The 26233-nt window shown below is 41.0% G+C and overlaps 1 protein-coding gene and 1 long non-coding RNA gene across 4 annotated transcripts in view; both read left to right on the forward strand.

Annotated features, from left to right (window-relative positions):
* The window catches only part of pitpnm3 (PITPNM family member 3), a 111514-nt gene extending 96795 nt beyond the window's left edge, over positions 1–14719 (forward strand). For 2 of the 3 annotated variants that reach the window (XM_026191489.2, XM_026191491.2), the window contains exons 11-20: positions 123–317; positions 468–616; positions 3075–3191; positions 6732–6848; positions 6949–7097; positions 7305–7454; positions 7682–7865; positions 8034–8162; positions 8248–8663; positions 11171–14719. In XM_026191489.2, coding sequence (XP_026047274.1) covers positions 123–317; positions 468–616; positions 3075–3191; positions 6732–6848; positions 6949–7097; positions 7305–7454; positions 7682–7865; positions 8034–8162; positions 8248–8589 — 1532 coding nt within the window. In that variant the 3' untranslated portion in view covers positions 8590–8663; positions 11171–14719. The remainder of the gene's footprint in view (positions 1–122; positions 318–467; positions 617–3074; positions 3192–6731; positions 6849–6948; positions 7098–7304; positions 7455–7681; positions 7866–8033; positions 8163–8247; positions 8664–11170) is intronic. The other variant, XM_026191492.2, reaches the window with a different exon arrangement.
* A 5434-nt stretch (positions 14720–20153) lies between these two features.
* On the forward strand, positions 20154–20517 carry LOC145420177 (uncharacterized). Its single transcript, XR_013901478.1, has 2 exons — positions 20154–20289; positions 20423–20517. It is a non-coding gene; the product is annotated as an uncharacterized LOC145420177 (long non-coding RNA).
* Positions 20518–26233: the final 5716 nt, after the last annotated feature.

Below are 26233 nucleotides of genomic sequence, written 5' to 3' on the forward strand. Positions count from 1 at the left end.
TTAGGCAAATAGCAGCATTGATTTAAAGATTCAGACCAGTCAATTGTTGTAATCAAAGCATTTCCTTTCTTCTTCCCTCTCCATTTGTTCTTGTATTTCCCCTTTCCCCCCTCCCTCTATAGCAGACAGTATCCAAAGTCATCCAAATGTGTTTTTGGAAGGTGAGCAAACTTACGGAGGGCCGACTTCGCAGCAGTCCTCTGAGACCGACACTGAAGGAGGAGGAGAAGAGGGGGGGCGTAGAGCCAGTGTGACCAGTGTGGAAAGTGAAATGTCGATTTGCTCCATGGGCCAACTTGGAAACACCATCGCTAACAGTGAGTGGGAGGAAAACAAAGAGACAGAAAGGCCACGCCGTCGTCTTCCATTTGTCTTCTGGAGATTAATTCAAGTTGATGAGCTTTCACAGCTTTTAAAGTGACCTCAGTTCCCCCATCTAAGTATGAGGATGTGTGTTTATGTTTCAGTTTCCAGTAGTTGGTGGGGCTCCAAGAGGCTGGACTATGCTCTGTACTGCCCTGATGTGCTGACTGCGTTTCCAACAGTGGCTCTGCCTCACCTTTTTCACGCCTCCTACTGGGAGTCCACTGACGTGGCAGCTTTTGTTCTTCGGCAGGTGAGAGAGCCTTACTAATAACAGTATTGTTTTCTCCACAGCATATTTAATAAACTAGTGTTCTCGAAAATGGCTGTTTTTGCAGCTCAAATTGAAGACTAACTAAATCCTGCAGCTCACTTATACCCTTAATCACAGCTTTGATCTGGACATGATCACTAGATGAGGTATGCTTTTTGTTTTCGTTGGATTCTTTGAACTTCTGATGATATTTTCAATCTTATTTTCACTCATTCCCTGCAAATGATGAAATATAAATTGCCTATTGCCTATATAAATAAAGAACCACCCTCATTTTTTAAAAATACAAACACATCCACCTATCCATCCTCGTTCTGTCTATGTACACACTTACTGTTTCCAAAGGAAATTAGATGGTAAATTGCTGCCAGTTCCTTTTCAAATCATTGCATTCTGTTTTTATTCGCGACTCTTTTTTGGAATTGTGGTTGTATTATATCATAATATGTAAAATGACAGAGGCTGTACTTTCTTTTTACCTAACTGTATTTAAATATCTAAAAGCGTCATCCACTGGACTCTTTCTGAGAGATAGACCAAAAACAAGTTCAGCTCTCTAAAGCAGTTCAATATAGCAACAAAAACAACGATAAAGGTGTGGGAGGTAGGACATGGAGATAATGAGCAGAGGTGTCAAGTTGGAAACAGTGTATCTTAACATTATAAGAATAAACTGTGGCGTTTTTAGACTCATGCACTGGCATTTCATGCAGTGTGCTTAAAACAATAAACTGTCCTGTTCTCTACATAACAGGACAAAAGAGAAAGAGTTTATTAATGTAAAACATTTCATACAATGTGTAATTCAAAGAGCATACAATGACTTGACCTATTTGTCACACTAGGAGATAGTCCATCCATCCGTTTTCTTAACCACTCATCCAATTCAGGGTCACGTGGATCGCCTGAATACTATCCCGGCTGTAACAGGCCAAGAGGAGGGCTGCACCCTGGAGAGGTCACCTGTCTATCACAAGGCTAATTCAGAACGCAGAGAATCGTTCACGCTCAGACTAGCAGAGATGAAGAAAAAGGTTCAGCTGTACTGTAAATGGGAGCATGCTTCACTGTAATTGAATGGATGGCATGTGAGGAACTCAGCCATTTGAGTTTGATCTGATTCCAAAAGTCCACAACAACCACAACCAGTCAAACTTCACATTTTTGTCCAGACATGAAACTCTGTTCAGCATATGTTGTAGATGCTGCCTAACTTTTCAGCTGTCAGCATGAAATCATGAAATAGGACTCTCTAAAGGACTCTTTTACACACATGCACACACACACATGATGTGCAAAACAAGGCAAAGTTACACTTGACGTGCTTGATCTTATGTGAAGCTGTTCAGGATTCATCTGACCCATCACAGCTGAGCCTCTGACAAACTGAAACCCTTTTATCAAGCTTGCTCTTTGATATGACAAAAATATGGACATGTCTGATTTTGTGGTTTAGTCTGCTTTATAAATAAATTCAATAAGCGTATGACTGAAATCTACAAAAGTTTGAAAATGTATGTGTGCTGCCAACTCTTTGGTTAGGATTTCAAAAGTCTGCAAATATGTTCTCAGCTTAGGCTCAGCTGTAGTCATTTCCATATTACCATCCTCAACTTTAATTAGTCATACGGACCCATCATTTGGTCAGGAGAGTCTTAACATGCTGGCAGTATATATTTCTAGCAGTAAAGCTGGAATTAAGCAATGAACCTTGACAAGGTTTATGCCACATTTTGCCCACTGAACTGCCCATAAAAATATTATGGGCAGTTCAGCTTTAACCTATGATAACAAGGATAAGGAGAATCTGTAACTCCTCAGACACCAATGAACACTATGCCAGTAAATACATTTGAAAAACATCTTTTTAATCACATTATTTCTTATGAAAAACTTCTAGAAACACTGGCACTCTTTTAAAACAGATGATTAGAAATCAGAGCTTCCATAGGGAAAAGAAATCTTTTCGTGTTGGCTCGATCTGCTGTGTGTTGCCTTTGTGAGACAGTGGAGACGATTTAGAGATGCACAAAGTAAACAAAGCTCTATTGAAGTCATTAGGAATTTAATAAACCTTGGCGTACAGCATCATTTGTGCTGCAGAATATTTACGATTTGTAACAGAATGTAAAAGTTGTGTGAAAAGTCATTTGTCAGACTTTCTGTTGCTGTCTTTATGGAAACTCTCTCTTGATGTTTAGGCCACCTGGTCAAAAATGATAAGCAGAGCCTCAGTCAAGCAATATGCAGTAATTCTCTACAAAACTGTGAATTAGAAACACGATGAACCTCTTTTAAGGCTTTAGATGCACTGTTCGTCAGTATATCAGCTAACAGTAATGCCACCATCACAGTAGTGGCATTACTGTTAAACAAACCTGTGTTATCTTATGGAAATGCCTGTTCTTATTTTAAATATTTTTGTATTGATTAACAGCTCATGCGATGTGACTGCATAAAGGCAAAGGAAGCAGACAACTTGGACTCGGCTCCTTTCTCACCCTCTGGTCCCCGTGAGAAGTGGCTTAGAAGGAGGACACATGTCAAACTAAGGGTAAAAAATTAAAATTCCCCTTTTTTTGGATGTATATAACTTAATACCAGATTAACGTGATGTTCAGTGTTTTGGGAATCAAGAATTGGCTGACTAAAAAGATGATCCTAGAGTCTAGTTAAAAGGCTTTTTCAGCTGTGGCTGACACTGGCAAAGACTGTAGACGTGTAGAGTGGCAGGCAGGGTTGGCAAGCTTTCGAATCAATCAGCAGACAGAGTTGACACAGGTTTGGCTGGCTCACACAGGAAACCTAGGGCGCAAAGATAGCAGGTTAGCAAACTAGCGATCAGAGCAAGAGTTTGGGAAACGAGAAAGGCTCCTCTCTACCACAACAATTGAACGAACAATCTGCGAGCTAGTGTATATATACTGCAGGGTGTTGATTAGGTGATGAGCCTCAGGTTTGCCAGCCAGAAATCTGGTGGTTAAGAGATTGGCTGTGCCTTTAAGGCATGGACCAACGATGGCATGTTGATCCAAATTAAAAAAGAAAAATTAAATGCCTTTGTTTGCAACAACTGGGTTCGATTGCAAGATGCAGATGAAGTGACACAAAAAGGGTGTAAAAGTTCTAAGTAGACAAAATCTGATTTCAGTCATCTTTCCCTAATTTGTAACATGCACTTAATCAGGGTTAAAATACGGGTATTACAGACGGCTGAAGCTGTAGTAGTTAAGTCTTTGGCCTCCATGAATGATCTGAAGCTGGAAAAATCTTAAAATACTCCCACACATTCACCTTGAATCACTGATGCAGGCAGACACATACAATTGCTCGATGTTCCTGAACCCTGCCGAGTAGAATAATCAAGGTCACATTGCTATCCCTTTTCTAAAAACACAAAATTAGTGCCTGCTTGCTTTTCATGTGGCTATAAATAGAACCGAATAGCCATGGAAACATAACTATATTTGAGTTTGAAGGTTTTCTTTTTCTCGGTGTCGACTTGTTCATGCCTCACCTCAGCTAAGTGATGTGATTCTTATGTTAGTGCTCAAAGCAGTTGCCCCCGTCCTGGATACGAGTCGGTACGTGTAGATTTAAAGCAGCCCCATGCCGATTCAGTCCGGGCACAGCCAGATGATCTGTTGCAGGGCGATGCTATTCGGAGAGATTTGGCAACTATTTCAAAGGTTTCTTGCTGTGGTAAGAGGCCTTTGTCACAGCTGGAGAGGGACCACTACTGTGGCAATTGTTTCGTGTGTTGCTTCTCGTGTGTTGCTCTTTAACAGGCAGGTGTCTGACTCACTAACTCGTGTCCTCCATAGTTTTGTCTGTAAGTTGATGGTGTCATTAGCCACAAGTTGCTTGTTCGTATTGTTTATACATATACCACACAGAGTTCATGACACAAAAAATAAATCTATGCTGAGCCATGTGATGCACTCAAGTCACATAGCTGCAGGCTGGGATCTTGTTAAACTGTATGCTGGTGCATGTACACGCACAGGTATGCACATATATATTTACATGTTCTCTCTCTGCATTGCCATCACAGGATGAGTAAGTGACGCCTCTTGCTGGCAGACAATTAACTGTTGACAAAGCTAATGCGGGATAGCAGCTGGAAACATTGAACTTCGTTGTTAGATGTCACATCCTTTAAATCAATTATCATTAGCCGATGTGGTGAGACGGTAAAGCACAACAACAACATGGTTGATCACATTAGCATTTAGCTGTATTTGTCATGTGCAGATGCTCCATTATCTTTCACTGAGTGTTGTCAATAAACAACAGAACATTTTCAAGTAAATGAAATGTCATCTGAGCCTCTTAATCCTGATGAAACAACCCCAGTAAACAACGATTGAGTTAATAAATTTATCGTTGCTGCTGCTTTTGTTTGCGCGTGTGGCTGTACACCTGTGATATTTTATTTATAGAAGTTGGCCCCTTTGATAATTTATTTTGATCAATTATTGTTACAGTGTACAAACATAAATCCAAAATTGAAATACTAGCTTCGTGAGGCTGATAAAACTTGCACTGTATGCTGTTAAAATTCTTCAGTATAACGTTGAGGTTGCAGAAATGACAGAGACGTTAGGGAGGGAAAATTACAGTTTCTGTCATGGTGACCCACAACAGAGTCTGTGAATTATACATTAGCGCGCTCATAATATGCTATTAAAATGCAACCATCTCAGCAAGAAGAGATTTAGGGATTAGTGTTCCACTGCTGGCACACTTGGAGGTACTCACTGAATAGTGCAATATGGAGAATAGAACATGACAAGGAAGCTTAATAGGGAGTTAGCATGCTTTTCTGTAAGGTCCCACAGTGCACTCTTCAGCAGTATTTGGCTGGACTTGGAAATTTGGAAAAACAGGGCATGAAAGCAGGAAATTTATGGCTATTTTTCATCTCATTCCCTCTGATTGTGTTTGTCTCAAAGGCTTGTAAAGACAGGCCATGTACAGACAAAAGTGACGACTGATTTTGGTGGACGTTCACAATAGTTCAGGTGCTTTAGATGTTCTGTTTCTTATACATTATACATTACCATCAGGAAGGCATCTGTTCATAAATTCACTTTGCAGAGCTTAATCATATCCCCGGACAATAAACCCTTAATCATAAAGAAATCCTCAGCTACAGGTGGAGCAAGGTGTCCTGCAACAAATGATGAGGCAGACTTACTCTTGTGGAGTCATCTCAGATTACATGACAGAGAATCAAGAAATCTTAAATCCACAGAAGACGTTCCCTTAGATACAGCACAAACCTTGAAAAACGAATAGTTATGTCTATAACTTCTGTTCCCTGAAGGAGAGGAACGAGATACAACACATAAGTATGGGATATCACGCCCTCGCCTGTCCTGGCTGAAGAAACCTTTAATCACGCCTTTAAGGCAGATGACGTGTGATGACAAGCGCACGGCCCCGCCTGCACAAGTAGCCGCTGTCATCACAGTCATCCCTCAGTTCGATAGCCGCTCTTCACCGAGCCAAACTGCTCAGTGGGGCCACCTTGTGTTGTACCTCGTTCCTCTCCTTCAGGGAACAGAAGTTATAGACATAACTATTCGTTCCCTTTCAGTCGATTCACTCGGTACAACACATAAGTATGGGACATATATACACGCCCCACAGAGCAGCCACCGAACCGGAATCAGACCACCACATCCTTAGTGAGTGGTAGACCCAGCAGAAAGGACAGCATGAGCCACCGAAGGGGCTGTAACGTCCAACCGATAAAACCGCACAAAAGTGTGCGGTGATGCCCAACTAGCTGCCGCACAAATATCAGCTACAGGCACCTCTTTAAAAAGAGCCCATGAGGTTGCCATCCCCCTGGTGGAATGAGCTCTCACCCCGTTTAGATATATTTTTTATGCAATAATATCCTTTAAATTTTTTAATTTGAACTCTGACACTGATTCTTTTTTCTGTTACTTCTAATCACATTTCAGCATGAGTCATAAAATTTACTCCAGGGTAGCGTGCCAGAGACAAACTGTTGTTGCCGTAAAGGCTTACGTGTTACATTTGTGTCCTGAATAATGGAGGTAGTTCTTGTCACTAACTGCAGAACGTCACAGCAAACCACAGGGTGAATGATGTCATTGCCACCGAGGATGGACCCCAGACTCTGGTTGGTCGCTTCATGTATGGCCCCTTGGATATGGTCACTCTGACTGGAGAAAAGGTGAAAAACAGCGATATGATTTATGTTGATGCGTGTGCGTTTCTTTGTTAGGCTGGCATTAATCAATTAATCGCATGTGTTATACCCCTGCCCCTCTCAGGTGGATATCCTGCTCATGACACAGCCTCAGTCGGGCCGCTGGGTGCACTTTGACACAGAGGTGACCAACAGCAGTGGCAGAGTCACATACACAATACCTAAGACCAAGAAGCTTGGCCTAGGAGTATATCCCATTAAAATGGTAGTCAAGTAAGCATCCATGTGGCATTCCCTTTACAAAGCGCTGTATTATCAAATAAGATGTAGAAAGAAGAGAAAGATTTCATTTATTTATGCTCTGTGTTGGAGTATGAGCTCCTTGCTGGATAATGCTGCATAAATAGTGGCCTTGAAGGGAGTAACAACTAAGTTCTCATTTTTTTTTAATATGTAGTTTCTCCTTTTTTCAATCCACAGGGGGGATCAGACTAGTGCAGAGGCCTACCTGACTGTGTTACCAAGGGGCATGGAGTGTGTTGTGTTCAGCATTGATGGCTCTTTTGCTGCCAGTGTGTCAATCATGGGCAGCGACCCCAAGGTCCGTCCTGGAGCTGTCGATGTGGTCAGGTAACTGATTACCCTTTTTGATTATACATGCGTGTGGTTGTATGTCTACATGTAAATCTTGAGAAGGTGGAAGGGTTCACAGGAAAATACAAATTCAGTAGTCAATACGCGTGCTTTGTTGGAGCTCTCAGTGTTTTAAGGATTTATGCGCATCCTCTCTGTGATAATACCACCATGATACAATTATTCACTTTGATGTGTGCTTGATTTTATGCATTCACATCCAGGCATTGGCAGGACTTGGGATATTTGATCATCTACATCACAGGCCGTCCTGATATGCAGAAACAGCGTGTGGTGTCCTGGCTCTCGCAGCACAATTTCCCCCACGGGATGATCTTTTTTTCTGAGGGCTTAGTTCATGACCCACTGCGACAAAAGACCATCTTCCTCAGGAACCTCATCCAGGAGGTAAATCCTGACATTAACATATGCATTAACATATACAGCAAATAAGACCTTTTGGTCCAAGCCGTACAGTGAGATCTTTCTCACTCTCTCACTCACAATTTTGTAGCTTTGGGATGTGCTGAATCAAAATGTCACACGTGTGTGACTGGTTATTTTCTCTTTCACCAGTGTCACATTAAGATCAACTCTGCCTATGGCTCCATGAAGGACATTTCTGTTTACAACATGCTAGGCCTCAGCCCCTCACAAATTTATATTGTTGGCAGACCTTCGAAGAAGTACCAAAATCAGTGCCAGGTAGTTCAATTTACATTTATGTACTTTGATCTTCTCACTTCTCCTTGTCAGATTTTCTAACTCTTTGCCTGTGTGGTATGTGTAGTTCCTGAGCGAAGGTTATGCAGCGCACCTCTCCACTCTTCAGTTTGGGCACAGAGCCAGACCTAAGAAATCTCCTTCAGTTCGCATGGTCTTAAGGAAAGGTTCATTCGGTCTCTCAGCGAAGCCTGACTTTCTGTGTAAACGAACCCACCTGCGCAGGACCATGTCAGTCCAACAACCTGACCCCCCGTGCACACCCAACCCTAAGCCTGAGCGAGCCCAGAGCCAACCAGAATCGGATAAGGATCATGGTGGTGGGGGAGGCGGAGGAGGAGGAGGGCAAGGGCAAGGACAAGGTGCTTGGGGACGAGCCTCCATGCATCGCGGAGATACAACTCCCTGACAAGAGACAAGAGATGAAAGGATTGCTGGAGGACAGAAGAGGAGAACAAAGGGGTCTTAGTGTCCAGGGCCAAGGTGACATCTTATTCCATATTCCAGGTTATAACATTGCAATTTGTTGTTTGCTTTTTTCTTATAGTTTTTTGCAATTTTGCTAGTATAGGACAGTATATACGATTCTGAGACCTATTATAAGGAGTTATATCCTGGACAAGCTACAGGTTGAACAAAACAAATTATTGCCCCATATTGTGTAGTATATTACTGCCCTTTGCAGATTATAGACTTTCCTTTATAGACTTGGTTCAGTATTCCATGCATATTTGCTGAAATGGAAATACAGTTTTCTTAGGAAATTGAGGGATTATTATGCATAATCTTGCTAACGTGCAGTGGTTAGGTGCAGCAGAGTGTGTCTGAGAAATAACACAGACAAATGAGGCACAGGTCTCTTAGACTGATCCGTCCAGAGCTAGAAAAACAGAATGGAATGATTTACAAATCTCATAAAGCCATATGAGACTCTCATACACCTTATAACGTAAACAAAAGGAAAAAACAGAAGGAAAACTGTTAGCCTATCCATCTTGAATAGGGAACATTTGGAATAATACGTGACATAGAGAAAACCTTTCACCTCTGGGTTGGTCGACTCTGTTGTCTCAGATATACAAACCCAATTCTGAAAAAGTTGCAACGCTGTGTAAAATGTAAATAAAAGAGCGCAATAATTTGGAAATCTCAAAATAGAACATAGAAAACATATTTGACAAAATAATAATAATGGATTGGATTTATATAGCGCTTTTCAAGGGACCCAAAGCGCTTTACAATACCACTATTCATTCACTCTCACATTCATACACTGGTGGAGGCAAGCTACAGTTGTAGCCACAGCTGCCCTGGGGCAGACTGACAGAAGCGAGGCTGCCATATTGCGCCATCGGCCCCTCTGGCCAACACCAGTAGGCGGTAGGGTAAAGTGTCTTGCCCAGGGACACAACGACCAGGACAGAGAGCCCTGGGATCGAACCGGCGACCTTCCGGTTACAGATGCGATTCCCAACCCCCTGAGCCACGGTCGCCCAAAATAAGAAAAATAAAAGCTCATTTTGAATTTTTAATAACAGGAACTTTCAGACTATGTCTTTTTTAAGGGAAGGCCTTGCATATTTCAGCAAGACTGTGCAGCCCTTTCACCAAATGAAAACATTTGGAGCATCATGTAAAGGAAAATATGACAAACAAAGCCCAGAACTGTTGAGCAGCTGTAATCTAACATTGGATAAGACTGGGAGAGTGCTCCTCTCTTAAAAGACCAGCAGGTAGTCTCCTCAGTTCCCAGGCTGTTGTTAAAAGAAGAGGGAATGCTATACAGTGACAAATATGGCCTGGACCCAAATGTTTTTTGCAATATGTTGCTCCATCAAATTCAAAACAAGCCACTATGTTTCTTATATAGTAATTTATTTCAGTTTAAACATTTATTTTGTGAAATTCAGTATCGGTTTGTGACATTTACAAATCATTGCATTTTTGTTTTTATTTTGAGTTTTTCCACAGTGTCCAAGCTTTTCAAAATACAGCATTTTAGTTGTCTGTGTTATCAAATCACAACAAAGGAGTACTTGGCAGATTAGTGTTGTTTTTTTAAAACGTTCATGAGAAGAACATTAAGAAAAACATTGTTAGATCTGAAAGCAGAAAGAGTTCAATATTTGCACCATTAGTCCAACCTAAAACTGAACATCAGTCGAGTGTTCAGCAGCACAACAGTGGCATGCATTGGTCCCCCAATTTTTATTATTTAGTGTAGATTAAAGCCAGTCTCTTTGTATCACTTTGTGAGAGTTAATTGTGGCCCTGTCATTTTGTGCAAAATGGAAAATCAGTGTTGTGTGTTCTGCAAAGCAAACATTTTCACACACTTTCTAACTGTAGGCAGGCTCTTTCAGACAGCCTATGATCAGGCTGCTGTAATACGCCTCCTCATGTTACGTCTGCGAAGTAATGTTTTATTTACTGTCACATTAATCCTCATTGAATAATGTAAGTTTTCACCTTTTACTTCCCTGCATTGTGTGTTAATCTTAACAGCGCGAGGCTCTGCAAAGCCATGACGCAAACCCAGATTGATTTTGTTCACTTCTGTTGAGCTCCAGCAAAGTCAATAAGCGTCCACCTTGATTAAATGATGTTCTGTGCTGTATCTGATCTGACTTGCAGTCTTCATGTTTTTAGTCAGAGAGCCATTTTGAATTTAAATGCATAAATAAGTCTAAGAGCACAAAATAAGGGAAAAATGAACAACGGGGGAATAATCGTTCTCTTTTTCTCAATACCACATATTCCTGTGGCAACCAGAGTAATGGGTGCTATTATTAGCAGCAGTTCCCTAGCAGAACTGAATGGAGATCTGGCCATGATAATGATTATGCAAGCTCAACTGCAATGTCTGTTAATGCTTGAAATCCACTCATATATTGATTTAGAAATGTTGTCTGTGTAATTTGAGTTGTGCAAATGGGAAATTAGAACTGCGTTACAGTAAAACTCTAACTCTCCTTCCTCTCATTTAACAGCGTCACCTCTGCCTACTCTATGTGTACTTTGGATCCTCCTGTTCTTTACCTCCTGCTTGGCCCTGTACACTTCGCCACCTGTTCGGTCCTTTTCCTGACCTGCTCGGTGGAAAAGGTCACTCGGTCTTCTTAAATGTGAACCAGCTGCCGAGGACGGCAGCAATTTTTGTCAACGTTTGTGTCAAGCTTCAGTTGTGTCTCACTGTCAAACCTAAGAATGTAATTAAAAGTGTTACTGTACACACATATTTATGAACACACACATGCTCCAGAGGATGAAAAACGATGATTGTGGCTACCTTGAAGCTATTATGACCCTTTTCCAGCCTTAGCAGCTGATTAACAGATGCTGCACGTACCACGGTCCTATTCAGACTGCTGTGCTGAGAGGTGGTCACGCTGAATGACTTCTGCACTGACTCCACTGATGTAAATACTCAACACACATTATCCCAGTGTGGGCCTCTGGACACAGAATCACTGTGACATTTCAGTTCAATCTCTGCAATCCAGAGCGCCAAACACCCAACCTCTCTGAACTCCTGCCTCTGCCTCTATTTTATTCACACTGTTGGATGTTTCCCCTCACGTTGTGGTTGGCTTAGTACTAGTTCAACCCCACCCCCATCCCCCACCGCCCTCCCCTTCAACCAGTCAGGCAGAACATGCCACCTGACAGCTGCCTCAGACCTGGTCCGCAGCCGCTGAAGTACTGTGGTGTGCACGGCTCGACCCCCGAGGTTGCATTTGCACTACACAGCAGTGGCTCTCGATTTAGCTGCAGTTCGAGCTTCAGAAACAAAGAGATGCATTTTGGTGTATTTGTACTTCTTGTCACTGCTTGTTGGTTACTGTAACTACTGAACGACTGAATAAATAGTTCATAGAAAAGTGTTAATTTTACCGAAAATGTTTTCTGATTGATAGACACAGCCGTGAAAAGGTGATCAAAACATGTTTGCCTAAATCATTACAGTGAAAGCATAATTAGCATGGCAAGTATTGATTGGTAGTTGACTGATAGTTGCAGTGCACTTTTTCAGGGTTTAAATACCTCCACACTCTTTGCAGTCAAATTCAGAATTTTAACTAGTTAAATATTTGCTGCTTAAATATTTCAACATTGCTTCTTCATGTCACTAAAAAGTAACACGACAAAGAACATGGAAAAATAACTTTTATCTCAAACGTGTTTTATCATTTACACTGTGTCATTCTCACTTTGGATAGCATCAAACTATACAAGACATGCAGACTTAGTAATCATGGTAATAAGTGCTAAAAGTGACAAGATTATATAAATTATTATGTATAGAAGTTGTTATATCTGAATAAAAAAAACTTTAAATATGTCCTCTTATTTTCAAACATTCAAACAAAAAACATGGTGCGTTGGTTTAACTAACTGACTTATAAAGTCTGTAACTGCTTTGCAAGTAGAGGTCACTGCAGAACACAAATGGGCCACAACCGCTGGCCATCCCCCAGCTGTTAGGCAATGTCAGATTAGAGTTAGTTAGAGACAACATGTGTGGCTCCAGCCAACCACAACAAATGCTCGTGGCACAGCCACTTCAGTTGATAAGTGCACACATTGTGCTGTGCTGAGTCTCATTCTTGTATCTGAAAGTGTAAAAATTAAACCAAGTTCTCTCTGAAATATTTAATCCCAATATTTCAATACAATGTTAGCTGTGTAGCTCGCAGAATTGTATAATAGACACAATCCCTGTCGGTTCTACCAGGATGCCCTTGTGTCCATTTATTACAGCTGCCCTGGAACCAATAGATTTGTGATAAAATCAGATGCCGTCTTGTGCACTTGAGGTTGAATTGAGTCTTATTGTGGTCATGTTTAAAAATCTGTGCAAGTTGAACATATTTTTCTATGAGCAAATATTGTAAATAGAAATATTTTCGATGTATGTTTTTGAATTTTGGGTTGTTTTACTTGTAGAATTGTTGATTTTTGCCTTAAACTGTATTTGATGTTGTGTAGGAATACAAAATAATTTGTTTTGTCAAAGTATTGAGTTTTATTGTTACTTCATGACAAAGTGCATTCTATCTAGTTGATCAGATACAGTATATATATGTGTGTGTGTGTGTGTGTGTGTGTGTGTGTGTGTGTGTGTGTGTGTGTGTGTGTGTGTGTGTGTGAGTTTAGTGGCATTTGTTGTATAGTTGTACTTACTGAGAACATGAAGACAGCTACGATAAGTAAACGCCTCTGCAGAGAAAAATCAGACCAGTGTTAATATATCTGCACGATCCAACTGCAGCTCAATACTGCCGATTTTTCAGAAGGGAGCATGTATTTTTTATAATGCTGAGATTAAGCAGGGCATCAGGGGGATACTTGGTTGAGGTTTTAAATGCTTACCTTGAAAGTAAAAAAAACATATGAGCTCTTTGGGTGTCTTGTTTTAACTTAAAACCTGCATGGAGCGGAACACGAAAGCCAGGTTGGATCTATTCTTGACTCCTCTGCCTTTGACGGTCCATTAGTTGATTAAGTGATCACTAATAAGTATGTATGATTCCCTGAAGTTCAGCCCCGTCATTACAGTGCACCAATTAGCATTAGCTGGTAACTGTATATTATCCCAGATTCAATGCTGAATTACTCAGTTTTGTTTTGTATTTAAACAGTTCATATTAAAGCATACCAATCATTCCAGTCAATGTGCACACAGTTATCAAAGTGAATCAAAGTGTACAAAACATGCGTTTTATTTTGATGTACAAAGAATATACTGAAGGATATACTGAAAATCTAGTTGGAATTTCACCACAACAGTGTTAGTAAATGGCAAATAATAATCTAATGGTTAGATGGTGGCTGTTCTGAGATTGATTGGATGCTGTAAGCAATAACTATCAGTTGCCACGTTTGAGGTAACACAAGCATGACAATGTCATGTAACAGCAAAGTATTTAATGTTAAAAGGTGGGGAATGATGATTCGTGGACATGCTGTAATGATACTACACAGTGAGCAAGATCCAAATCAGTAAATTTATAATAAATATCTAAAGAGCGAAAATACTCTTACCTGTATGGTCCATACTCTCATCGACAGAGAATTGTTAATAAAGAGTGAAGTTAGTTTCCATTTTTCCAGTAAAATGTTAAAAAGTTTTTAGTTAATTAAAAAAATGTTTTTGAGAAAAAACACAAAAGAGGGAGCATCGTATTACTAACCTCTCACTAAGTGCTAATTAATGCTGTCAAATTAGTATTCTCCAAATTATGTCTTGGGTACTGACCTAATTTGCCATTTATTAACAATCTGTATGACTATAGTCAGTTATTCAACTTGGTGTTACAGCTTCTTTTAAAGAAAATAGCTCTTGTTTATTCTGAAGTCTTAGTTTTTTACATTGCCCTCTTGACCAAAGAGGGGGAAAAACTCCTGGTTTCAGTGCTGCAACGTTTGTTGTTTTGTACATATCCCCTGTGATGATGATGAACATGTTATTGTGTTTTCTGGACTAAGTCCATCTTTCATTAGTGCATAAATAAAGATATTTCACAGTGGATATTTCACTTTGCTGCAGGAGTGTCTTATTATATATTCCACATCCCCCTTATCTCTGGAGACGGAGGGTGAATCACCTCCGATAAGCTTCTTCAAGGTCAGGTGCTTTACTGAAGGGCATCAGAGCTGAGTGCAGATCTTATTATCGCTTATTTTATATTTGTAAGGCTTGCTTCAAGTCAAACTTTTAAATCTCATTCAAACTTATTTTTGTTAACTTTCTAAACAACATGAATCAGTGTAATTCAGCCTACATCATGCTGAATATTTATGCAATACTCGCATTTATTTGTAATAAGCTGTGGACTTTATTCTACCCCACACAATGGTTACAGCTTAGTCAATAATTTGCTGACTTTGAGTTTGAATATTCATTGACAGTTTTTACACTGTGGCAGATTTTGTTGACTGCATCTAAAGCCAAAATTGAACTTTTTTTTTGTCAATATTTCTATTCATTTTTTTCTTTTATTATTTTTTAACAAATCAGCAATAGCACAGAACAAGGAAATACAATGAGAAAAAACAGGACAAGGTGAAAACAGGATAAAAGGAGAATTTTTATTGTATTTCGAATGGAAGACAAACAGCACGTCTGACAACAATAGCCACAACATCTTGTATAGACACAATATAAATACGTAACACAGAAACACACGCTCACACAGAGCATATTATTTTTTTCCCATTCAAAAATGTTAACACACGATTCCAGGATTCCTCAAATTTATTATGTCTGTTATTGTTTTTTTTTTTTTTTTTTTTTTTTTTTTTTTTAACTGACCATCCCAGCCTTGCCGTAATGGTCCATTTGATTCACCTTTTATTGTTTATTTTATTTTCACTTACTGAATACGGGACAGACTTGACTGGGGGAAAGAAGGGGAGAAAGAAAGAGGGAAAGAGAAACAGCTGAGAAGAGGGACGGGGGAGAAGGGCAAAAGACAAAAACCAACAGAACGGGCAGAAAAAAAAATGCATATATCAATCACCTGGATCACCTGCTGAGAAAGAAAAAAGAAAGCAAGCAGAAGAGAACAAGAGTAATAGAATAAACAACATCACAATGATATATGGGAATATGACAGTAAATACTAAATGTTAAACATTATTGTGCAGCACATAAGATCAACAGAACACAGTGTGCTTTGAGGTAGGAGCCAAAAAGGGTGTAGTTTGTGGGTGTGATCACCCATGTGTACACCTGTGAGCATGGACGCGCTTGTTTTTTGTTTTTTTTAAAAGGTTCCTTCATGTAATGATCTGCTAGAGGGTGTGGGGGGGCCACAGCCCCGTCCTCCAGGGCGTGAAGCAGGTGTGGAGGAGATCAAAACTCCAGACATCCAGAGGCCCCCAGAACACAAGAGACCAAGGAAGACCAACAGAGGGGCAGCTGCGCCACTGTCCCGGAAAGAGCTGAGGAGAGTCCCAGATGAGGGCTCACTCAGCAGCCGCGGAGCAGAAGCCAGGGGGAGTTGCAGTGACGCGCCCGTGAGCTCCGCCGGCAGCCAGCTGCGCCTGAGTGACCGAACCCCAGGCCGAGAGGCCTTACCCTCTCCAGATGTAACACATATTTCTCCCTTCCAAAACTCAAATGCAGTCCTTTTTTCCGCTACTGTAGTATTAAATCTTTTGCTATGATATTCCAAACAGAATTGAAATCCATTCATACTTGTTTACAGGTTTTAAATAGCTGGTCACCCCAAAGATAGCTGTAAATGCATCAGAATGGTAAATGAATCCCAGCTCTTCCCAAATACTTCACAGTAACAGCAAAACAATGGTTAGTTTTTCACATGTTCAGAAATAGTGGGTCAAGTTACCCATGAAAGATATGCATCTGTCTTCACTTGTTCCATATTTTGTCATGTATATATCTTATTCCAAAAAAAAAAGTATTCACTTTTATTTTTATTTTCTTTGACACTTAAAATCTCTTGCACATCCTATTTCCACCAACCATCTGTTAGATGTTTCTACAACAGTTCATTGGACATCATTTGGAAAAACACACCTGTCTATATAAGGTCCCATTGTTGACAGTGCACATCAGAGCACAAACCAATCCATGAAATCAAAGGGATTATCTGCGACCTCTGAAGCCTCCATCATTCGTAAATGGAAGCAGTTTGGAACCACCAGGACTCTTTGTAAAGCTGACCACCCAACCAATCTGGGCTGTTAGGATAGAAGGGCATTAGTCAGGGAGGTGACCAAGAAACTGTTTACCTTGACAGAGCACATGTAAAATGGCTGGACACAAAATTCAAAGGTAAGATACTAGTGGGGAATATCCCTAATGTTGCAGGTTTCTACTGAAGCAAGGCACCATGTGAAGTTATTGAAATAATTAGAGCACACCGTTAGAATGTAGCTACAAAATTTCATTAATGTATCAAGTTCACTGTATCCAGTAGTTATTTCACTAAAGACAACAGATGTGAACCTGATGGACAGCCAAAATCTAACGAATAATAGTTTTAAAGTTTTAGTGAACCAAATGATAGACAACTGATCAATAATATAGGATTAATATTGAAATGTAATATGTACAGATCCTATCTGCCATGACATATTATAGAAAAGACTTGTTTTAATATTTGTCATACAGGTCATATACAGTTACACAAATACAATAACCATGCCTAAATGTTAGCTACACATACAAATTACTGCACTTTATCTGTCCAATCTAGTGTAAGCTACCATTTCTGCATAGCTGAATTGAGGTAACCTATCATGAAGTAATTTCAATTATATTAATGTCAGAGCTCACTTAGTGAGAGGTTGAATGTCGTTGTTTAAACAAATATTTCAGAAATACCACATGAACTCAGTTTTCCAGTTCAACAAACCCTGAAAACATTAATAATTTAATCAAATTTTCGAACTGCTTTGATCAAACTGAAGGCAATGAGGACAGTTATGGGGATATGTAAGCTCATTATTAAATGTTTTATTTCACCTCAGACATTTGGCATAATGAGCTGGAGCTGTGATTCTCAAAGCCACATTTAAGCCTCATTAGTAACATATGGTCTGGGAAAACAGGCAAGAAATTCACCCATTGAAAAGAAGAACTACTGCTCCCTTATTCCAAGATCTACGATCCACATAAAAGAAAATTAAAGTGAGCTACAGAAAGTATGACTGAACCTTGGCAAATGTTTCTGGCTCACAGGCCTCTTAATCTGTGTCCTTATGCTCTCAGTTCAGCAAAAAAAACAACAAAAACAACAACAACAAAAAATAAGCATTCTGATATGAATATATTGCTAAAAATACCCTGCATATGTTGTCATATACATTTGTCTTATGTCATATATATTTTGGGGGGTCCTCTATGACTAAATGAAAGTAACACAGATGAAACATTAAATTATATATTTTTAATATATATTTTTATATATATATATATATATATATATATATATATATATATATATATATATATATATATATATATATATATATATATAGGCAACATTGGCAACATTGCAGACATAGAGGACAGTTACAAGTACCTGGGGATCCCGCAGGCAAATGGGAACCATGAAGAGGCCGCTAGAAAGGCTGCAACCACCAAGTACCTGCAGAGGGTCAGGCAAGTCCTGAGGAGTCAGCTGAATGGTAAGAACAAGATCCGGGCCATCAACACATACGCCCTGCCCGTGATCAGGTACCCTGCTGGGGTAATAGGCTGGCCAAAGGAGGAGATAGAAGCCACTGACATAAAGACAAGAAAGCTCCTGACCATGCATGGAGGGTTTCACCCCAAGTCCAGCACCCTGAGGCTGTACGCTAAGCGGAAGGAAGGGGGCCGGGGACTGGTGAGTGTCAGCACCACAGTCCAGGATGAGACAACGAACATCCAAGAATACATTGGGAAGATGGCCCCAACTGACCGAGTGCTCAGTGAATACCTCAGGCAGCAGAAACCCAAGAAAGAGGAGGGAGACGAGGAACCATCATGGAAGGACAGGCCCCTGCACGGTATGTACCACCGGCAGATAGAGGAGGTGGCTGATATCCAGAAATCCTACCAGTGGCTGGACAAAGCTGGACTGAAAGACAGCACAGAGGCACTAATCATGGCAGCACAAGAACAAGCTCTGAGTACAAGATCCATAGAGGCTGGGGTCTATCACACCAGGCAAGACCCCAGGTGCAGGCTGTGTAAACATGCCCCAGAGACAATCCAGCACATAACAGCAGGGTGCAAGATGCTAGCAGGCAAGGCATACATGGAACGCCATAACCAAGTGGCCGGCATAGTGTACAGGAACATCTGTGCCGAGTATAACCTAGAAGTCCCGAGGTCAAAATGGGAGATGCCCCCAAGGGTGGTGGAGAATGACCGAGCTAAGATCCTGTGGGACTTCCAGATACAGACGGACAAAATGGTGGTGGCTAACCAACCGGACATAGTGGTGGTAGACAAACAGAAGAAGACGGCCGTAGTGATCGATGTAGCGGTTCCGAATGACAGCAATATCAGGAAGAAGGAACACGAGAAGCTGGAGAAATACCAAGGGCTCAGAGAAGAGCTCGAGAGGATGTGGAGGGTGAAGGTAACGGTGGTCCCCGTGGTAATCGGAGCACTAGGTGCGGTGACTCCCAAGCTAGGCGAGTGGCTCCAGCAGATCCCGGGAATAACATCGGAGATCTCTGTCCAGAAGAGCGCAGTCCTGGGAACAGCTAAGATACTGCGCAGGACCCTCAAGCTCCCAGGCCTCTGGTAGAGGACCCGAGCTTGAAGGATAAACCGCCCGCAGGGGCGTGCTGGGTGTTAAAATTATACATTATATATTGAATATACATTTCTATTTATATATATTGTTTAATAAACAAATTTAAACATCCAATAACAAACCAAATAAGGCCAAAGCTATAAAAGATTACCACATTTATTAAAAGGCCATCACATTTAAAAGTGAAACAGAATCCATGTAGATACACAGTCACTAATAACAAACAGTTTTCACAGGACTCTATGGAGTCCTATGAAAAACTAAAAATATCCTTTTAAAGAGTAAAGTTAGGCTTGTATAGAAGGGTTGCCAGGAGTAATCCTTTTCCCTCTATATAAGAATCTGGCAGTGTAACAGGGCAGCCCTTAGTGGCTGGAAACACAGTGAGACAGACCAAGGCAAGTGTAGTGGAACAAAGTATTTATTTGCTATATGGCTCTCCTTAAAACAATTAACTTGTCGAGCTTCTTCACAGCACAAAAAATCCACCTCTAATGACAACTGGCAGCCTTAAATATGTTCAGCTGTCACAGACTTAACCATTATTCCACTCTCAGGTAAATTCTTAAATCCCAACCTTCCACCACAGTATACAATATATCAATAAGAATAAATAAATACATAAATACATCTTCACATTTACATATTAATAAATATTTCACACTTTAATGTTACACCAAACCCAATATTATAAAAACCCAGAAACCCAAGCACAAAAAGATTCACCACACTCTTTACCCATGGTCTCTCCCGGAACCTTTAAATGGTGTCTGGACCCCCGGGGAAACATTTGCCCAAACACCTTGAAGAGGACACAGGCAAGAAAGGTGAGTAATCATTAACTTACAAACACTTATTTGCAACACTTTTATCCCTAGATTTCACACACACATTTGCATTAGTTTTCCTTATTGGTAAACCTTAATCCCAATCTCAATCACCATTCTTCTCTCCTGACAGACAACCACCACATTCCTTGATGAGGAGCAGCTGTGCAGGATCTGAAACAAGGCCACCAACTGATTTTAAAATTCCCAATAAATAGTCAATAAATATTTAAACTTCTTGTGTGCAAATCCATGCTTAAAGTGCAATGCTACATAAAGTGCTTGATAAGGTGCTTTTAATAAAGTGAAAGGTGTGCTCTAAAGTGCTATACAGACAATACAATATAAATAAATGCAGTAAGGGAGTCCTCTTCCTTACAGGCAGCACAGCTCAGGTTTGCAAAGCTGTATCTGAACAAAGACATCTTGAACAAGGACAAGGAAGACCAAATTGGAGATGTTCAGCCATAATGATCGGCACCACATTCAAAGAAAATCTAACAAATTAAATGGAGCATATCAGCACAAACACAGTATACCAACTGGCAAACACAGTGGTGGAGGTGGGATGATTTGTTGTTGTTGTTTTTTACAGCTACAGAAACTGCAGCCCTTGTAATCATTCAGTTGACCAAGTATTCTAGAGTCAAATGTTTGACAGCTACAGCTTGGCTGAAATTGGGACAAGCAACAAGACAATGATCCCAAGCACAGCAGCAAATTTAGAGCAGAATTACTAAAAAAGAAAATTATCAAGGCCTTGTTGTGGCATGACCTTAAGAGAGCTGTGCACAAACCGCAATGAACTAAAGCAATGTTGTAAAGAAGAGTGGGATAAATTTCCACAGTGATTAAAAAAAAATGCAGAAAATGATTTCTTAAAGTTATGGCTACTAAAGGTACATCTACGAGCTATTGAATTATGGAGAGTACCCAATTATTTTCTGTCTTTTTCCCATAAATATATTTATCAAAAATCTGTTACTGCATAACGGGTAATCGACAATATGTTAACATGAATATATATATAAGAGCCTAACCAGAGATGGGAGATACAAAATAGCTTCAGCTAGGTACACTTTACATGAAATGGTTTGCCTTGCATCTCCCTGTACTCACTCCATTGATTAAATTAATAATTATTGCAAATCAACAAATAAATAAAATAAATGTCAACATGAGTATTGATTACATAAAGTGGATTTCTGCAACCCTAATTGACTTTCTGTGTTGTTTTATTTTTCTTGTCAGACCACAAAGTCTGGATCTTTTTAAAGATTGATGGGTATGACTTGTGAATGAATGACCAAATTTAGTTTTCTCAGCGTGTTGCACATTCAAAGTGCAATCAAAGAATTGCCCAGCGGGTTGAGACATTCAGACAACTGCTCATTAGGTTTCCTACGTAACTTCACCCCATGCATATCTAAGAGTACAACACACTGATTGTGTAAGACAGAAATTGTCGTTCTTAGGTGATCGTGTTTATGCAGCGTATGCGCTGCAAAGTAAATCAAGTCAGTTACCTAGCAGCAACTTAACAATGACCACAACCTCCAGCTCTGCACAGCAGCTGCACAACTGAATCAGCCTTATTGTCATTCCAAAACAGCAGACTGTGGTTTAATTTGTCCTGTGATCTAGCAGGTGATTTCTGGATGACAGCAATGAGGAAGGCATTAAAATCTGAATAGATGAACACTCAAGAACAGCCCGGGGACAGAGAAAAAGAGATGTAGAGAAAGATTTCTTGGAGCCAGGCAGACTAGCTTTTTGCAATACAAATTACCCAACATAAAGTAAATCACACTCTACAGATTCTTAGCTAAAGCACCATCCTGGACTTAAATTTTATTGTTTTACATAGGTCAAATTTGTTTACTATCAGATCTTGCAAAATCTAAATTTATCCACTTTAGTTTTTGGGCATGGTCACTGTATTACTTTGTTATAGTTGCTACAGCTTTCCACTTATTATGAGACTTGGTCATGAGACCCAGTGTAGTTTTTCAGTGTAGCTGTCCTTAGGCATGGTGATCCTGGGTAAAGTGGTTTTACTGTTTGTTGAAAGTTTTTAAGATTACTAAAGTGATGAATTTCAGCAAGATTAAGAATAGGCCACAAAATCACTTTGGAGGACACCATGGTGGTTTGAAGCTTGGGCACTTGGATGCATGCAAAATCCTGTTACATTAGCCTGCAACCCATCCTCTGAAATCAGTTCTGGGTAACAAGAATTTGGAAACTCGCTGCTCTATATTACTTTTGGTGGGGGAATCTGTAGATTGCATTTCAGAAAGCAATTATGCAAAATGCCCCCAGGGAGAGAGGGTCAGATGCTGAAGCCACATATCACTGCTCTCACTGGCATCAGATGTGACAGACTGTGTCCCTTCATGGCAAAGCTCACATCTTTCACTGTCATCGTTAACCAAAGTTATCAATATTTTACTGAACTTAATGGTCTGACTGCTCTGAACAAAAGAGGGTTAGGAGCCTTTCATCCTCTTTATATTTTTTGATTGTTATGCTAGTCAGTGGAGACAAGCTTTAAAAGTAGCATCCTCTCTTAAAGCAAGATGTCTCTTTTATGTGAAACAGCTTTTTGCTCTGAATGGTTTTTACAATTCTGCCATTTCTGTATTGAATTTGAAACGAATGAAGGTAAACATGGACATTTTTTGAGCTGTCTTTGTAATGTTTTGTCAGCTCCGTAGCTCATTAACACCAAACCTGTTTCACTCACAGCACTGTGAGAGATAAAATACAAGTGAATAATTAAAAGAGAAACAAATGCATGAACAGTGTCTCCTCAGAGGTTTGACTTGTTCAGATTTGTATCAAATACACTGTATAAGTTTGCTTAGCAAATAACTAAAGTGGCTAACTTTAAATCCAGTTCTAAATGGTTTTATCCAATCATTCCTAATGCTAAACTTATAGAGTTACAAGGCTTAAACAAAATGTCACAGTTAACTGTGAGATATCAAATAATTCTTTTATTGTTTTTTCAGTGAAAAACAAGAATAAGCATAACTTGAAAGTATTCGCAGTTACTGTTTCATAAAGTCCTCACAGTTTAAGCAATGATGCATGCTTCATTGATTTGAGGCAGGGACACAGCAAGGCAGATAGGAAAAATTAGATGAGATGTCGTCAACTGGACTCTCCAAACACAAAAGCCAGAGCAGTGTTTTGGAAAATAATAACTGACAGATACAAATCACTGGCACTACAACACATGGCATCCGTGGCGCTCATTCCAGCAGTCTGATTGATCTAGCTGAAGTAAAGCCTGGAAGGCTTCAGGTTGTCACACTCAGCAGAGCCCATTGCATCTTGGAGGACATGCAGAATGGTTTGCTCATTCTTCCCTGTCACCAGCTGCACAGTTATAGCTGGAATTCACTCACCTTTTTTGGATTGTGAGATTAAAGAAGTGCACAAACAATCCTTTTGTCACATGAAAAATGATCAAGGTTGTCGAATCATTCACTTTGAATGATTCAACAAACCTTGATATAGATTTTATATATATATATATATATGTATATATATATATATATATATATATATATATATATATATGTATATATATATATATATATATATATATATATATATATATACCAACCAACCTGTGCACTGCCTGGATTGATTACAAGAAGGCCTATGACTCAATGCCCCACAGCTGGATACTGGAATGCCTAGAATTGTAAAAGATCAATGGGACCCTAAGAGCCTTCATCAGGAACTCAATGGGGATGTGGCGTACAACACTAGAGGCCAACTCCAAGCCCATAGCACAAGTCACCATCAAGTGCGGGATCTACCAAGGAGATGCTCTGTCCCCACTGCTGTTCTGCATAGGCCTGAACCACCTCAGTGAGATCATTAACAAGACTGGCTACGGATACCGACTACGGAACGGAGCAGTTGTCAGCCACCTCCTGTACATGGATGACATCAAGCTGTATGCCAAGAGTGAACGAGACATCGATTCACTGATCCACACTACCAGGCTATACAGCAATGACATTGGAATGTCGTTCGGACTGGAGAAGTGTAGTCGGATGGTATCAAAGAGAGGGAAGGTAGTCAGAACTGAGGGGATTGAACTACCAGAAGGCAACATTGCAGACATAGAGGACAGTTACAAGTACCTGGGGATCCCGCAGGCAAATGGGAACCATGAAGAGGCCGCTAGAAAGGCTGCAACCACCAAGTACCTGCAGAGGGTCAGGCAAGTCCTGAGGAGTCAGCTGAATGGTAAGAACAAGATCCGGGCCATCAACACGTACGCCCTGCCCGTGATCAGGTACCCTGCTGGGGTAATAGGCTGGCCAAAGGAGGAGATAGAAGCCACTGACATAAAGACAAGAAAGCTCCTTACCATGCATGGACAGACCCCAAGTCCAGCACCCTGAGGCTGTACGCTAAGCGGAAGGAAGGGGGCCGGGGACTGGTGAGTGTCAGCACCACAGTCCAGGATGAGACAAGGAACATCCAAGAATACATTGGGAAGATGGCCCCAACTGACCGAGTGCTCAGTGAATACCTCAGGCAGCAGAAACCCAAGAAAGAGGAGGGAGACGAGGAACCATCATGGAAGGACAGGCCCCTGCACGGTATGTACCACCGGCAGATAGAGGAGGTGGCTGATATCCAGAAATCCTACCAGTGGCTGGACAAAGCTGGACTGAAAGACAGCACAGAGGCACTAATCATGGCAGCACAAGAACAAGCTCTGAGTACAAGATCCATAGAGGCTGGGGTCTATCACACCAGGCAAGACCCCAGGTGCAGGCTGTGTAAACATGCCCCAGAGACAATCCAGCACATAACAGCAGGGTGCAAGATGCTAGCAGGCAGGGCATACATGGAACGCCATAACCAAGTGGCTGGCATAGTGTACAGGAACATCTGTGCCGAGTATAACCTAGAAGTCCCGAGGTCAAAATGGGAGATGCCCCCAAGGGTGGTGGAGAATGACCGAGCTAAGATCCTGTGGGACTTCCAGATACAGACGGACAAAATGGTGGTGGCTAACCAACCGGACATAGTGGTGGTAGACAAACAGAAGAAGACGGCCGTAGTGATCGATGTAGCGGTTCCGAATGACAGCAATATCAGGAAGAAGGAACACGAGAAGCTGGAGAAATACCAGGGGCTCAGAGAAGAGCTCGAGAGGATGTGGAGGGTGAAGGTAATGGTGGTCCCCGTGGTAATCGGAGCACTAGGTGTGGTGACTCCCAAGCTAGGCGAGTGGCTCCAGCAGATCCCGGGAACAACATCGGAGATCTCTGTCCAGAAGAGCGCAGTCCTGGGAACAGCTAAGATACTGCGCAGGACCCTCAAGCTCCCAGGCCTCTGGTAGAGGACCCGAGCTTGAAGGATAAACCGCCCGCAGGGGCGTGCTGGGTGTTTTTTATATATATATATATATATATATATATATATATATATATATATATATATCCCCTCTCGCCCCTGCGGGCAATCTATCCTTCAAGCTCGGGTCCCCTACCAGAGGCCTGGGAGCTTGAGGGTGCTGCACAGTATCTATGCTGTTCCTAGGACTGCACTCTTTTGGACATAGATCTCTGATGTTGTTCCCAGGATCTGCTGGAGCCACTTGCCTAGCTTGGGAGTCACCGCATCTAGTGCTCCGATTATCACTGGGACCACTGTCACCTTCACCATCCACATCCCACATAGCAGACAGGTCTGGCATCAAGCCGGCACTGCTGGCTGACTTCTGGCATGGTACGTAGTATGTCATCCAGATATGAGCCTGGCCTGACGTAGATGTAGCTCAGGAGGTAGAGCAGGTCACCTACTGATCAGAAGGTTAGTGGTTCAATCCATAGCTCCTCCTGTTTGCATGTCAAGAGTGTGAATGTGTATCAATGTAGTTAGGAAGCTCTCAGTTTAGAGAAAGTGG

The sequence above is a fragment of the Astatotilapia calliptera genome, chromosome 14 (genome assembly GCF_964374335.1).
Source record: "Astatotilapia calliptera chromosome 14, fAstCal68.1, whole genome shotgun sequence".
Taxonomy (NCBI): Eukaryota; Metazoa; Chordata; class Actinopteri; order Cichliformes; family Cichlidae; genus Astatotilapia; species Astatotilapia calliptera.